Source organism: Ovis canadensis, chromosome 13, assembly GCF_042477335.2.
Source record: "Ovis canadensis isolate MfBH-ARS-UI-01 breed Bighorn chromosome 13, ARS-UI_OviCan_v2, whole genome shotgun sequence".
Lineage (NCBI taxonomy): Eukaryota > Metazoa > Chordata > Mammalia > Artiodactyla > Bovidae > Ovis > Ovis canadensis.
Window position 1 is genome coordinate 83,142,226 of NC_091257.1, and position 13,389 is coordinate 83,155,614.

Consider the following 13,389-nt stretch of genomic DNA (forward strand, 5'->3'; position numbering starts at 1 on the left):
TGTAGAATCTTCCCGGACCACAGATCGAACCCATGTCTCCGGCATTAGAGGTGAAAGAGGAGGGGTAAGGTGGGTGCTGCTATACTTGTGAATAAAAATGGACAGTGTATTATAGAATTATACAATGCTGTGGAAGAAATCTCTCTTAGAGGGCCAAATCATTTGTGGTGTGGATAGAAGTGGAAAGAAGGATCAGGAAAGGTCTTGTAAGAGAAATGACATTTAATCTTGAAATGAAAGAAAGGGGGAGACAAGACAAAGAGATAGACTGAATGATCAGTGGGAGCCAGCTGGGAAGATGTCTCATGCAGTGAATACTGTGGGTGGAGATACTGGAGTGCAGAGGTGTTTGGGGCTCAACAGAGTGGTCAGGTAGGATCAAGAGTGGAAAGACAGGGTGAAGTTGAAGTGTGTCTTAAGAGCCTCGACTTGGAGGGTGAGGCATGATATTTAAGTGGTCAGGGATAAGAGTCCTTGCAGGTTTTTCTTTCCCTTTTAAGTACAGATTTTTTTTGAAGTGTAAAATACGTATACTTCCAATATCATAGATCATAACTGTAGCTTGGTAAACCTTCGCAGGTGAATACAGTGGTACTGCCAGCACCCAAATCAAGAAATAGAACATCACTGGCACCCTGGAGGCCCCCTGTGTCCTCTTCTGGACTCTTGCTGTTTCTTCCTGCTCCCACAAGCATACACACACAAGCATAACTTTTATTCTATCTTCTAGCACTGTAGATTAGCTTTGCCTATTTTTGAACTCTTACAAGGAAAAAATAAAGCTGCTTTTGCCCAACACAATACTGGGTGTAGGTTGGGGCCCCGACATAGGTATTTCTTAAAAGTTCCCCAGGTGATCCAGTGTGCAGCTGGGGAATAGTAGACAGAAGGGAAAGGACAGCAGAGGAGAGGAGACGGGAGACCTGGGGGGAGAACATATGTTTAGATGGTACCAAGACCCTAGTGTAGAGAGAGCAGGACATTCAGCTTGTGAGCAGGGACCTCTCAGTTGTGTACGAAGAAAGAATAATTTAAAAATGGGTGATGTCGAGAAGGACTGGGAGGTTTTTGTTCAGAAATGTGCCCAGTGCCGTACTGTGGAAAAGAGAGGCAAGCACAAAACTGGGCTGAACTTTCATGTCCATTTGAGTGAAAGACAGTTCAGGCGGCTAGATTCTGTTACACCAGTGCCAGCAGGAACCAGGGCATCACCTGGGGAGAGGAGACGCTGATGTAATAGTTGGAGAATCCCAAGAAATACATCCCTGGAACAAAAACGATCTTTGCTGACATTAAAGAGAAGAAAGAAAGGGAAGACTTGCTAACTTATCTCAAAAAAGCTACTAATGAGTAATCGTTGGCCACTGTCTTATTTATTATGAAACAGAAATGTCTCATGAGTTTTTGTGTGTACCATGTTTAAATTTATTTCATACACTAAAATTCAGATCATGCATGACTGATGGAATATTTCTGTTGGACAATCCTGAATTCAGTAAGATTGGTTTGTGGCCAAATGAATATGATCAGCTTTTTGAATTTGGTAGTAATTCTGGCTCAACATGTATTATCACTCTCTTCCTCTTCTTAAGTGATGATTGAATGTGAATAAGGAATGTTAACCTTTTCAGGGAGGTGGTGAATGCCTTCTCCAACCCTTTAGGGGATTGGTTATGTAGATTTCTAGAACTGATTATATTAATATATTAAAATACTGAGACAGTACCTTTACTGTTACATAGAACAGAGCAAGATTCAAGTGTGTTTCAATTAGTATGTTAAGGCAAGGGTTGAAGATACACTGACAATGTCCACTTTATCATTTTGGTCTTAACTATGCCAATTTAATTAAAATTCTCTATCTAAAATATCGCCTTTTACTTAATGAAAGGCATTTTAGTGTGGTTTATGTGTAGCATCAAATAAAGAGTATTTAGAAGCTAAAGAAAAACCCTAGCATATTATTTGTTTCTTAGAGACACAGGAGAAGGGCCATGTTACATTTCTGAGTAATTATTGGTTATTAATGATAATAAACCAAGTAACAATAAGTAATTATAAGTGCTACATAAAGGGATCACTTTAGACATGCTGACCTGTTTCATCCTCAGTGGCCCTGTGAGATACGCACTGGTATTATTATCTTTGTGTTACCGATGAGGACAGTGTAGAGAGTGGTGAGCTGGGGAGTGTAGAACAGAGGTTAGTGGCCACATGGTATTAGATGATCTTGGTTTGTTTTGAATTAGTTGGTGTGATTGTTTAGTCAGTTGAGGATAAACTCTGTTATGATAACAAAGAACCTGAAAATCTCTGTGGCTTAAGAGCAGAGAGGTTTCTTTCTTCCTCATACTGTGTGGTCTTTTGGGGTTGATGACCCAAGGTATGGGTTGCTCCCACATGGTCACTGGGACCCAGGATGACGGCGCAGCTCCTGTCTGGGACTTGTGGATCTTGTAGTAGATGACAGGGTCATGAGCTGGCGCTTAAGACTGCGGACCGGAAGTGACACTTGTCACATTCATCAGCCAAAGCCAATGGCGTGGCCAGGTCTGATAGCAGTAGGGTGGCAGTGCGTGTGGTCCTCCCACAGGGGTGGGTAGCAGATATCTGGATCAGTGATACAGTACAGTACAGCGATCTGGTCGTTGCCTCCAGCAAGGCTTAGCTGCCAGGGAGCAGAGCGCACCTGCTGAGGGGCTGAGTCCAGGGAAAGAATGTTCTGAAGGAGAGAAAGAAGTGGGGTGTGAGGGTCCAGCCTGGCAGTGTGGCAGCAAACAGAGGGAGTTTCTTTTTTAAGTGTTATTTTAGTATTTTTAATTTTGGGGGAATATTTAATAGGTTCACATGGGTTTAAAATTCAAAAGACACAAAAGGATATAAAAAGAGAAAGATTTCCCTATCTTCTTTTTTTTAACACTTAAAAATTATTTGTAATTGGAGGATAATTGCTTTACAATATTGTGTTGGTTTCTGCCATGTAGCTACATGGATCAGCCATAGATATATGTATGTCCCCTCCCTCCCACCTCCCTGCCCTGTCTTCTGATACTTCTTTTATGCAGATATAATTGATGCTATAGGTTTCTTGGATAGAGATTTTTTTTTTTTTGGTTTTACATAGAAAGATAATTTTTACAGGGAAATATGTATATATATATTCTTCCCCTTTTGAAAATTCAAGTGGTAGTATCTATACATGTTTTATGCATCTTGTTTTTATTTTCCACTTAGTGTATCATCCTTTTTCTAGTTACATAGATTCTACATCATTAATTTTCCCAATTCCAGTCCGTAGACATTTAGGTTGTTTCCAGTTTTGTGTTCTCACAATGATGCTGTGAGTCAGTTGGCACCCATCGCAGTTAATACACATACGGGTATACTCATAGAATAAATATAGTAGTTATATGTTGCTGGGTCAAAGGGCATATGCATTTGAATTTAATTGTTTTTAAGGACCTGTATTGTTTGAGGAATTTTTTTAATGTGGACCAGTTTTAAAGTCTTGATTGAGTTTGTTGCAGTATTGCTTCTGTTTTATGTTTTGGTTTTTTTGGCCGTGAGTCATGTGGGATCTGAGCTTCCTGACCAGGGATCGAACCTGCACCCGCTCCACGGGAAGGCAAAGTCTCAACTACTGTACCGCCAGAGAAATTCTAGGAGTTGTATTTTTAAAATAAGCATTGTATTTTCTGAATAGGGAATCCATTCATGGTATAAAATGCAAAAAAAATACAAAGGAATAAATGGTAAAAAGTGAATTTTCTAAACTTTGCTGGTGAAGATGACTAGAGGGTTGTGATTAATTATGTTACTGGCCCAAATACCTGCTCTCCTTGCCGTGGATTATCCTCTTTTTCCTTAGTACTCAGTTCCACTTCTCTGAGACAGTCACAGTTTCCACCTTCTTGTGGAGCTAAATATGAGTTACAGCACAGGAAAATTGGAAGGACTGAGGAACTGAAGGTCATGGCAAGAATATGAAGCAAGTTTTTGTCAACAAACTATTTTGCTAGATTTATGTAATATCTTTCCCTGGAAAAGTACAGCATGCCCTAGCACCCTGTACCAGTTTTGAAATTTCACAAACTGTATGTGGAAGCTAGATGATATTTTTTTCCTAGAGCTCTGTCAAAACAGTGGACTGTGAAAGCAAGTTTTTGCTATAATTTTTATTAAAGTTTTCAGTAGAGTTCTTCCTAATCCCACTGTTCAACAAGAAGACCAGATTTGATGACCCTTAAAAAGAGCAGAGAGAACTGAGATCCACTGCCTTTTGATATCCCCACTATACCTACATTTGCAGCATCTTTATATTTCCGCCTGTCAGCAACCATAAGCAAGCAGAAGTCTGAATCTCAGGTATATTGAGAGATTGGCTTCATGGTGAGGTTTGTTATCATAGACTTAGTTTTTCTTTGTCTTAACACTACTACTAAGAGATTGACTGCAAATGAGTGTGTTTTATTTTGGATGGTAGAATTGTGTCCTGGTTATGTGGTTTAAGCACTGAAGAATTGATGTTTTTGAACTGTGGTGTTGGAGAAGACTCTTGAGAGTCGCTTGGACTGCAAGGAGATCCAACCAGTCCGTCGTAAAGGAGATCAGTCCTGGGTGTTCGTTGGAAGGACTGATGTTGAAGCTGAAACTCCAATACTTTGGCCACCTCATATGAAGAGTTGACTCATTGGAAAAGACCCTGATGCTGGGAGGGACTGAGGGCAGGAGGAAAAGGGGACGACAGAGGATGAGATGGCTGGATGGCATCACCGACTGACTTGATGGACATGAGTTTGGGTAAACTCCGGGAGTTGGTGACGGACAGGGAGGCCTGGCTTGCTGCAATTCATGGGGTTGCAAAGAGTCGAACATGACTGAGCAACTGAACTGAACTATGTGGCTTTGGTTGTTGAGCTTGAATCCCAACTCTTAGATTTTTATCTGTGTCCTTGGACAAGTCCTATGACCTCTTTGTTTCCTCATCTCTAAATTGTTGATGATGCTGGTACCTTCGGACTTGGATTTATTGTGAGGATTAAACTGGTTTATGCATGCCAGACAGTTCCTGACACTTCATGATGTGCTTGGTGAGTCTTAGCCATTATTCTTATAGTTGTCTTTCTGCATTTGTGTTGATTGGGTTGATTGGTAGTATTTTGCATTCAATGCAAGAGAGAGAACCCTCACAGTTTTTATGGCAAAAACCCTACATTATCTAAAACAATTTGTTCCTTATAGTCATTTTAAAATTATTATTTTTAGCTAATTTTTGACCAATAGGAAAGTTGCAAAAGTAATGCAAAATTCCCTTACCCCCCTTACATCACTTCCCATACATGGTACAGTAATCAGAAGTAGAACATTAATAATACCAGTAGCTAGACTGTAGATCTTACTTAAATGTCATCAAATTTCCCACCAGTATTCTTTCTCAGAAGATCCAGATTCTTGCACTGGATTTAGTTGTTATTTCTGCCTGGTCTCCTGCAGTCTGTGAGAGTTCCCCAGTCTGTCTTCATCTTTTATGATCGTGACATTTTTGAAGAGTACTGGGCGTTTATTTTATAGAGTGTTCCTCAGTCTGGGTTTATGTGATGTTTTCTCATGATGAGAAAGAGCTTGCCTTTTTGGCAAGAATCCCATAGAAATGATGTGTCCTTACTAGTGCCTTGTGTCAGGAGGGCTGAAATGTTAAAAAGTCTCATCTCTGATGAGGTTAATTTGATCATTTTGTTAAGGTCCCAAGTTTCACCTATAAAGTTTTTCTCTTTGTAGTTGTAGATATCTTGGAGGAGATATTTTTAAACTGCAGATATTCACCTCCTTTCAAACTGCCACCTCCTAGTTTCAGCATCCCTCAGTGGATCTCGTCTGCAGCAGTTATTCAGGTGTTTGCTTAATGATGACTTTGTTCCTTTTCCCTTCTGCCTTTATTAAGTGAAATCTCCTGTAAGGAAGAACTGTCCTTTCTCTTTCATTTATTTATTTATCCAGTTATTTTTGTATATCAGTATGAACTCATGGTGATTTATTTTGTTGTATTGGTTAAAACCCAATGCTATAATTATTTATTGTGTTGGTCGGAATGGTCCAGCTTTGGTCATTAGGAGCTCCTTGCATTTGGCTCTTGTGTTCTTTCTAAAAGACTCCATTCATTTTTGAACACTTCCTTATTTTCTAGTAACAGAAACGGTTTCATGTTCATCTTTTATTTTTCCTGCACTAACCTTGGGGTCAGCCACCTCTCCAAGGAGCCCTGGTTCCTCTTATTGGGAAACGCTGTTTAAAAATCAATATTTTGGTGCTAGAGTGCTCACTATTATGGAGGTGTCTTTGCTATAAGTCTCAGTGGGCAGACTCAGTGGGCAGACTTAGGCCTTCCTTAATTATGTACATGTATTATGTATATATATATATAATATATATTTTACATATATATAATATACTTATTAAGGTGAAGTGAAAGTGCAAGTCATTCAGTTGTGTCCTCCTCTTTGTGACTCCATGGACTATACAGTCCATGGAATTCTTAGGCCAGAATACTGGAGTGGGTAACCTTTCCCTTCTCCAGGGGATCTTCCCAACCCAGGAATTGAACTAAGGTCTCCTGCATTGCAGGTGGATTCTTTACCATCTGGGTCAGGAAGATCCTGCATTGCAGGCAGATTCTTTGCCAACTGAGCTATCAGGGAAATATTAAATTCCTACATAAAAACACTTATTCTATGTCTGTGCCTATCTGTGTATATGTTAAAAATCACAAATTTATGCTGATACTTCATGGATTCCAATCCAACGGCATAGGACTCATTCTAGCCCTTCCTTATCTGTAACTCTTCTTCCATAGTGAGAAACTCCATTCTCATTGTCTGCAGTGTATTTATTTATTTGTTAAACTCTCAGTTCAGTCCAATAGCTCAGTCATGTCTGACTCTTTGCAACCATATGGACTGCAGCACGCCAAGCTTCCCTGTGCATCACCAACTCCCGGAGCTTGCTCAAACTCATGTCTGTCGAGTCAGTGATGCCATCCAACCATCTCATCCTCTGTCGTCCCCTTCTCCTTCTGCCTTCAATCTTACCCAGCATTAGGGTCTTTTCCATCGAGTCAGTTGTGTGCATCAGGTGGCCAAACTGTAGTGAACACATAAAATAGCTCCAGAATTGCTAGCCCATAGCCCTAACATTTACTAACTAGATTATAGCATTGAGGTACTGTTCTTTTTGTCTTTGACTTTCAGTCAAGATTCTGTTTTCCAATATCCTGGGTTGATTTTCTTCTCCACCCTCTTCAGGGTGGTCAGTTATTCATTTGTAATACAGATGGGGTCATTTGTTAGTGTTTGCATTTCTTTTTGGCTTCCCTCGACATCCTGGTTGCTTTTCTCGTCTATTTGTTTGGGTATTTGAAGAGTACATGCAGCGTGACTGTAGTTCTGAGAGTCAGAGCTGCACACAAAGGCCATCTCAGAGCATTGCCGTTCTTTGTCTCTGCTCCCGTTTCAGCTTCTCCCTTTCTCCACCCCTTTCCTACCAACCCTCCTTGGAAGACCATTCTCTTTCATTTCTAGTTTGCCCTTCCTTTATTAGTCTTTTGAATAAATAAGCAGATACATGTAACAGTATTTTTAATCTTTTTGTTTCTGTTATAGAAGTAATATGTGTATTTATTGTAAAACAATTTAGACATTAGAAAAACATGTACCTGTGCTAACCACGGTTAACCCATTTTGGATTTAAAAAATGCATATAATCAAATAATTAAAAAAATAAGTGTATGTGGCAAATAAATACATAAATTAGATAATCAAATTTAATGTATACTAATATCTAATGGAATGCTTGCATTCATTTAAAATCCAATTTTTTGCAATGATATATGTTATATTGGTCTTTTTAAAAATCGTAATTATTTTTATTTACTCTGGTTAAAAATGTTTTGTATAGTTGATATTCATTGAACTATGTATGCACTTTAAAATTCTTTGTTCTACAGATTTAGCAGTGTTTTGAGGGACCCATGGATAGTTCTTTTATTCCTTGAGGCAGCTGAAGAATGGGGGCATTTTATAAGACGAGGGAGTTAGAATGTTGAATTTATTATGCATGTGCTAGGAACTTAAGGCAAATGACCTCACATTTCCAAACCTCAGATCCCTCATTTGCAAAATAATTTTTAAAATATCTGCTGAAACAAGAACCATCTGCTGTTTCCTTTCTCAGTAATTTTAACCCAGGGTCATCCTGGAGTAGATTATTTCTGGTGAAGTGGTATCAGGTGTGTGCTGAAACATGGTTTTAATTGCAGTACCTGGCAGAAGCTGGCTGGACAGCCGAAGGAAGAGTGGTGGGAGTCACCCAGCCCCGAAGAGTGGCTGCTGTTACAGTGAGTTTCCTTTTTGCTGGAAAGACTCTGCCTGTGTCTTCTATTTTAGTGACTTATTTTTTTCTTCTTTCCTACAAGTTCCAGATGAATATGACACTGCTCCTCAAGAATTTAATTCTTCAGCTTAAAAAGAACTATGGTCTGATTATTTTTGTAAAATTGATACCTGTACATTATGAATTTTTATGTAATAATAAAGTACTAAAGTCAAACAGAAAAAGTAGTTAGGGAAAAAAACCCCCAAATCTCACCACATAGCAAACACAGTGTGAATATTTGGGAACATCATTTTAAACTTCATTTTCTGTTTAGATAAATAGTTGACTAGATGGATAGAAATAATTTTGTAAAAATGTGCTTGTTAGCCATATATTTGTTTTTGCTGAATTTAACAAAAGAAGAAACTGCATTGAAATAGGAACTTTGGAGTACTGAACTTTGGGTAAGTATTTGTTCAGCACAAGAGAATTTATTAAAGCTTGAAAGCAAAGAAAAAGGATTACAGAAACTTTAGAAGGTTACTTATTTTTGGAACTATGTTATAGGTAGTTGCCTATTATAAGAGTGAATTAGCACGCTTATTCTTTCCACCTTTCTTTCCTCCATTTGTGATAAATTCTGAACTATAATTTTTATTTCAAGATTATAAGTACATGTTCTTTTCTATAATCATAACTCCCACAGGCATTTAACTTTAATTCTAGTTTAATAATTGCTAATTATTTTCCATGGTTTTGCCAACCTTGAATTGCTCATTTCACTTTTTTTTTTTTCCACTTTACTTCTTGATTGGCTGAATTGTATATGCCTGAGAATGTCTGATTGTGGTCTTTGTTGATATAAAATTCTTGATTTGCACTCTGTAAGAGCCCTGTAGACACTGCCTTTTGGCCTAGAGCATTGCTGTATAGAAATAGTCTGAGGTCCAGCAGAGCCCCCCTCACCTTCCAGGCTTACTTTTTCCGCTTGAATGCTTGTAGTACTGCTGTTTCATTGGGATATGTCTTGATGCTGATGGTTCTCATTTTTTCTTAAATGTGGAAGAACTTTTAATCTTCATGTTAAATCTCTATATCAGGGCAGGTTTTCTTCCATTATATCTTGGCATACTTTTCTGTTCCATTTATTTTTTTGCTCTTTTCTAAGAGCACCAATTAAGTATATATTAGATTGCCTTTGTGTCTTTTTAGTATTTATCTCTATCTCTGGGATTATCGCCTTTCCAGTTTCTTTTGTGATATTTCTTCAAGCCTGTCCACAGTGTTCAGGATTGTTTTTAGTCAGATTCATTTGATTTTGTTTTCTTTGCATCTCTACTTGGATCTCACCGTCAATTCTTTGAATGCATTTTGTTTTTCCTCTACTAGAGAAGTGAATATTTTAAATGGGAGGTGATATTACAATTTATTACAAATTTTAAAAACTGATAATATAAAAAGAAAAACCCCTATAGTACCACCAACATTTAAAAAAAACCCAGAAAATAACATAGTATTTTTATTAATTAACAGTCTGACACATTTCTGTAAATCTTTTTTCCTGCAATTTTTGGCTCTGTCCCCACTGAGTACCTGTTTATTCCCTCAGTGAGAGTAGAGCAGTATTTTAGTGTCTCTCTAGTGTGGGTGATTCAGATTTGCTTTGTGTTGTTGGTACTGCCCTGATGCTAGAGAAGCTCCTTTAGGTTTGTAACTGACATTTGTAGCATTGTGTAAATTAGGGGGTTTGTCTTCACGTTTGGGAAAAGCCTCTCTGTAGTTTCTTTCAGGTCTGGGCTATGAGATCTGGAAGATGTCCACAGGTTGATTTTTCTGACCTGTCCACTTGAGACCTCGTTTCTCCTTGACTCTGCTGTGACTTTGTCTTGTCTTTAAGCTGTTTTAGCTTAAGCTTGTGATTTCTTTGAAACTGGATTTCTTTGGCTGAATTCTGTCTCTCTGGGTAATACTTTTATAATTTATTTTTTCTTTTAAATTTGAATATTTATTTCTGGCTGCCCTGGGTCTTTGTTGCTGTGCGGGCTTTTCTCTGGTTGTGACAAGTGGGGGCCACTCTCTGCTGCAGTGCATGAGCTTGTCATTGAAGTTGCCATGCCTGTTGCTGAGCATGGGGTCCAGGGTGTGTGGGCTTCAGTAGTTGCAGCACACAGGCTCAGTAGTTGTGGCTCCAGGGCTAATTTCCTTTGTGGCCCGTGGCATTTTCCTAGACCAGGGATCGATCCCATGTCGATCCCCGCATTGGCAGTTGGATTCCTATCCACCGTGTCACCAGGGAAGTCCCCAGAACGCCTTTATTTTGACATCTCTACCTGGACAAGAAGTTAATTCTCTCCTTGAGTTATTTTTCCTCTGTATTAAGTTTTAATTGCTTCATTATTTTCCCCCCCAAAGTTCACTTTCTACTTGTCTTCTAGTTAGACATCATTGATGAACATTTTCCAAGTTCTTCTGTGTATATAAAAATTGAAGTAGTGGTTTGACAACTTGACTGCAGCGTTAGATTTAACCTTTGATGTCATGAAAGATGATTCACTTACTTAAAACATTCAAGCAATTTTTTCTGTTTGTGGTTTGGAATCCTAGCTCTTAATCAATTTGCATTTTTCCTCCAAATCTGTAGCCATGGATAATTTCCATGAAACCACATGCTTTCTCTTAAAGGACAAAGAGTATATAAATTAGCCTAGTAGTATTAATAGAGCTGTCAAGTTTGAAATGCTCCATCTCCACAAGTACTTTGTGTGCAGACTAAAATCTGAAAACGATGTCAGAGCCGAAGAGCAGATGGCACAGGCCACTGCCTGATCTCAGTGAGAGGCAGCTCCTTATTGAGCATCTCACTGGACTCCTGGTCTGGGTTTGACTTCATGACCAGGCCCTGCCTGGGCCTGTGATTTGGGACAAGTGCTAAGCTTGTATTTTTTCAGTTTCTTGCTTTATAAAAAAAATGAGGGTCTCTGGCCCACCCAATGGACTGTGTGCATGTTTAATAAGATACATTTTGTGAAAGCTTGGAGCACAGCACCTTAGGAGGTGCTCAGTCATTGGTGTTTGGTCTTTCTTTTCTTTTTTACAAGTCTTTATTGAATTTGTTATAGTATTGCTTCTGTTCTGTGTTCTGGGTTTTTGGCTGAGAGGCGTGTGAGATCTTAGCTTTCGGACTAGGGATTGAACCCACATTCCCTGCATTGGAATCCGAAGTCTTAACCACTGAATTGCCAGGAAAGTGTCCCTGGTTTTCTTTTGACCTCTTTTTTTCTATATCTGTTTGTTTCTATCAAAAACGTAATATTAATTGATGAGCTTATTGGGAATAGAACTTATACAGTAGAGGTAAAAAAAAAAAAAAATCCCTAAAAGAGCCCATAGAATATGGCTTTTCACATGTCCAGTGGTGTGAGCATACAGAAAATTTCTAAAAAGGAACTTGAAAGTAAAATCCATTTTATAGCAGATGTATACAGATAATGAATAAATGTTTGGCTTCATAAAATGATCACATTTTTATGGAGAGGTTGGTTCCCTTATGCTCACTCTTACAAGCTGGTTTTCCCCATAAACTCTAGTATCTGTATGCACACACTCTCTGTGCCAGTTTTTAAGATTTACAGTTTAATGATCTGTAGGGTTGGAATTGAAACAATAACAATCACAAAACTGTCCTGGTGAAATACTGGTTATCGGGAGCTGAAACCTCCAGAGGTAGAGCAGTGTAGGATGAATTTCTAGTTTCATAAGATGTTTTGAAAGATTCCGTAGTGCACACCAGCTGCTTGATGACAGATTCTGTCTTGGCCTCTGAGATCTGTAATTTCAAGTCACTGGGCAGAGCCACTTTCTGATCCTCATCTGTTCTTCAGTTTCTTAAACACTGATGGTCAGATAACGCCCAGTGTGGTTGGCTTGCAGCACTGGGTGCAGGGAGCCTCTGGACTCCTGGACCTGGGGCTGCTGCAGTCCGATGGCTGATGCTGAAAGCTCTGCCTCAGACACGCCCTGTATCAGCTTATGATCCAAACTCAGGACCTGTGAAAGGAGGAGATGAGGTGCCTGGGGGTTGGTTGGTAGGCCAAGTCCCCGGGAAGGTGCTATAATTTTGCTTCCCTTTGGGTCTTTTTCAGTTAGATAGTTTACATAATGAGCATTAAACCCTATATTTTCTTTCAAGGTAAACTAAGTTCTAAGTGTTATTGCTCTTCTACGTTTATGTTTATTCATTTTATCAGATAGTTTTTAAAATTTATTTTTTTTAAGTATTCAGCAATTATTTTATTTATTCATTCTTTTTTTAATTTGGTTGCATCACATGCCATGTGGAATCCTAGTTCCCCAACAAGGGGTCATACCCACACCTCTTGCATTGGAAGCTTGGAGTCCTAACCACTGGACTGCCAGGGAAGTCCCCAGATATTTTCTGTTATTAAGTTAATAGCCTATGAATGGCCTTCTGGAGTGGTAGATCTTACAGCTGGATTCTTTTTTTAATCTTTCTTACCCTCACCTTTGTTTTGTTTTATTTTCCCTACCCTCACCTTTCATTTGTCATATATTGGTAGGTAAAAAATGGTCTTCGTAATATGTTATTTATTTTTTTTATTATGTTAACTTGGCACCTTCATTAATTTTCTCATCTCATCTTCCATGTAACAATTTTTTAACCTGCATTCTTGGCTTTATTTCCCCTTTTAGTAGTTTTGGTAGCTGGGACATTGTTACAAATCATTTTAGAATGTCTTGTTCTGAAAATGTTATTCTTTTGTTTCCAAAGAGAAAATGAAGGTGACCAAGTGTTGAATTTGGCCATTCTTGTTCTTTTGCCTTCGTGGTCCAGTGGAAGTTGTTTTATTTCAAGGCATGAAGACGTGGAAATTTGTCCCTAGTTGGTATGCTAAAGAAAGCTTTAGGAAAAGGATGAATCTTGAAATTTCTACTTTTTCCCTTTTTGCTTCAGCTATCAGGAAATCTAGAGCTGAATTTGTGGCTCAAATAACTTTGGCATAT

The 13,389-nt window shown here is 38.7% G+C and overlaps 1 protein-coding gene and 1 pseudogene across 1 annotated transcript in view; both read left to right on the forward strand.

Moving 5' to 3' along the window:
• The window catches only part of DHX35 (DEAH-box helicase 35), a 73,849-nt gene that overhangs the window by 16,990 nt on the left and 43,470 nt on the right, over positions 1-13,389 (forward strand). The window contains exon 5 of the mRNA XM_069546975.1: positions 8,312-8,389. Within this exon, the coding sequence (XP_069403076.1) occupies positions 8,312-8,389 (78 nt within the window). The remainder of the gene's footprint in view (positions 1-8,311; positions 8,390-13,389) is intronic.
• Positions 1,038-1,354, forward strand: LOC138417186 (cytochrome c pseudogene; annotated as a pseudogene).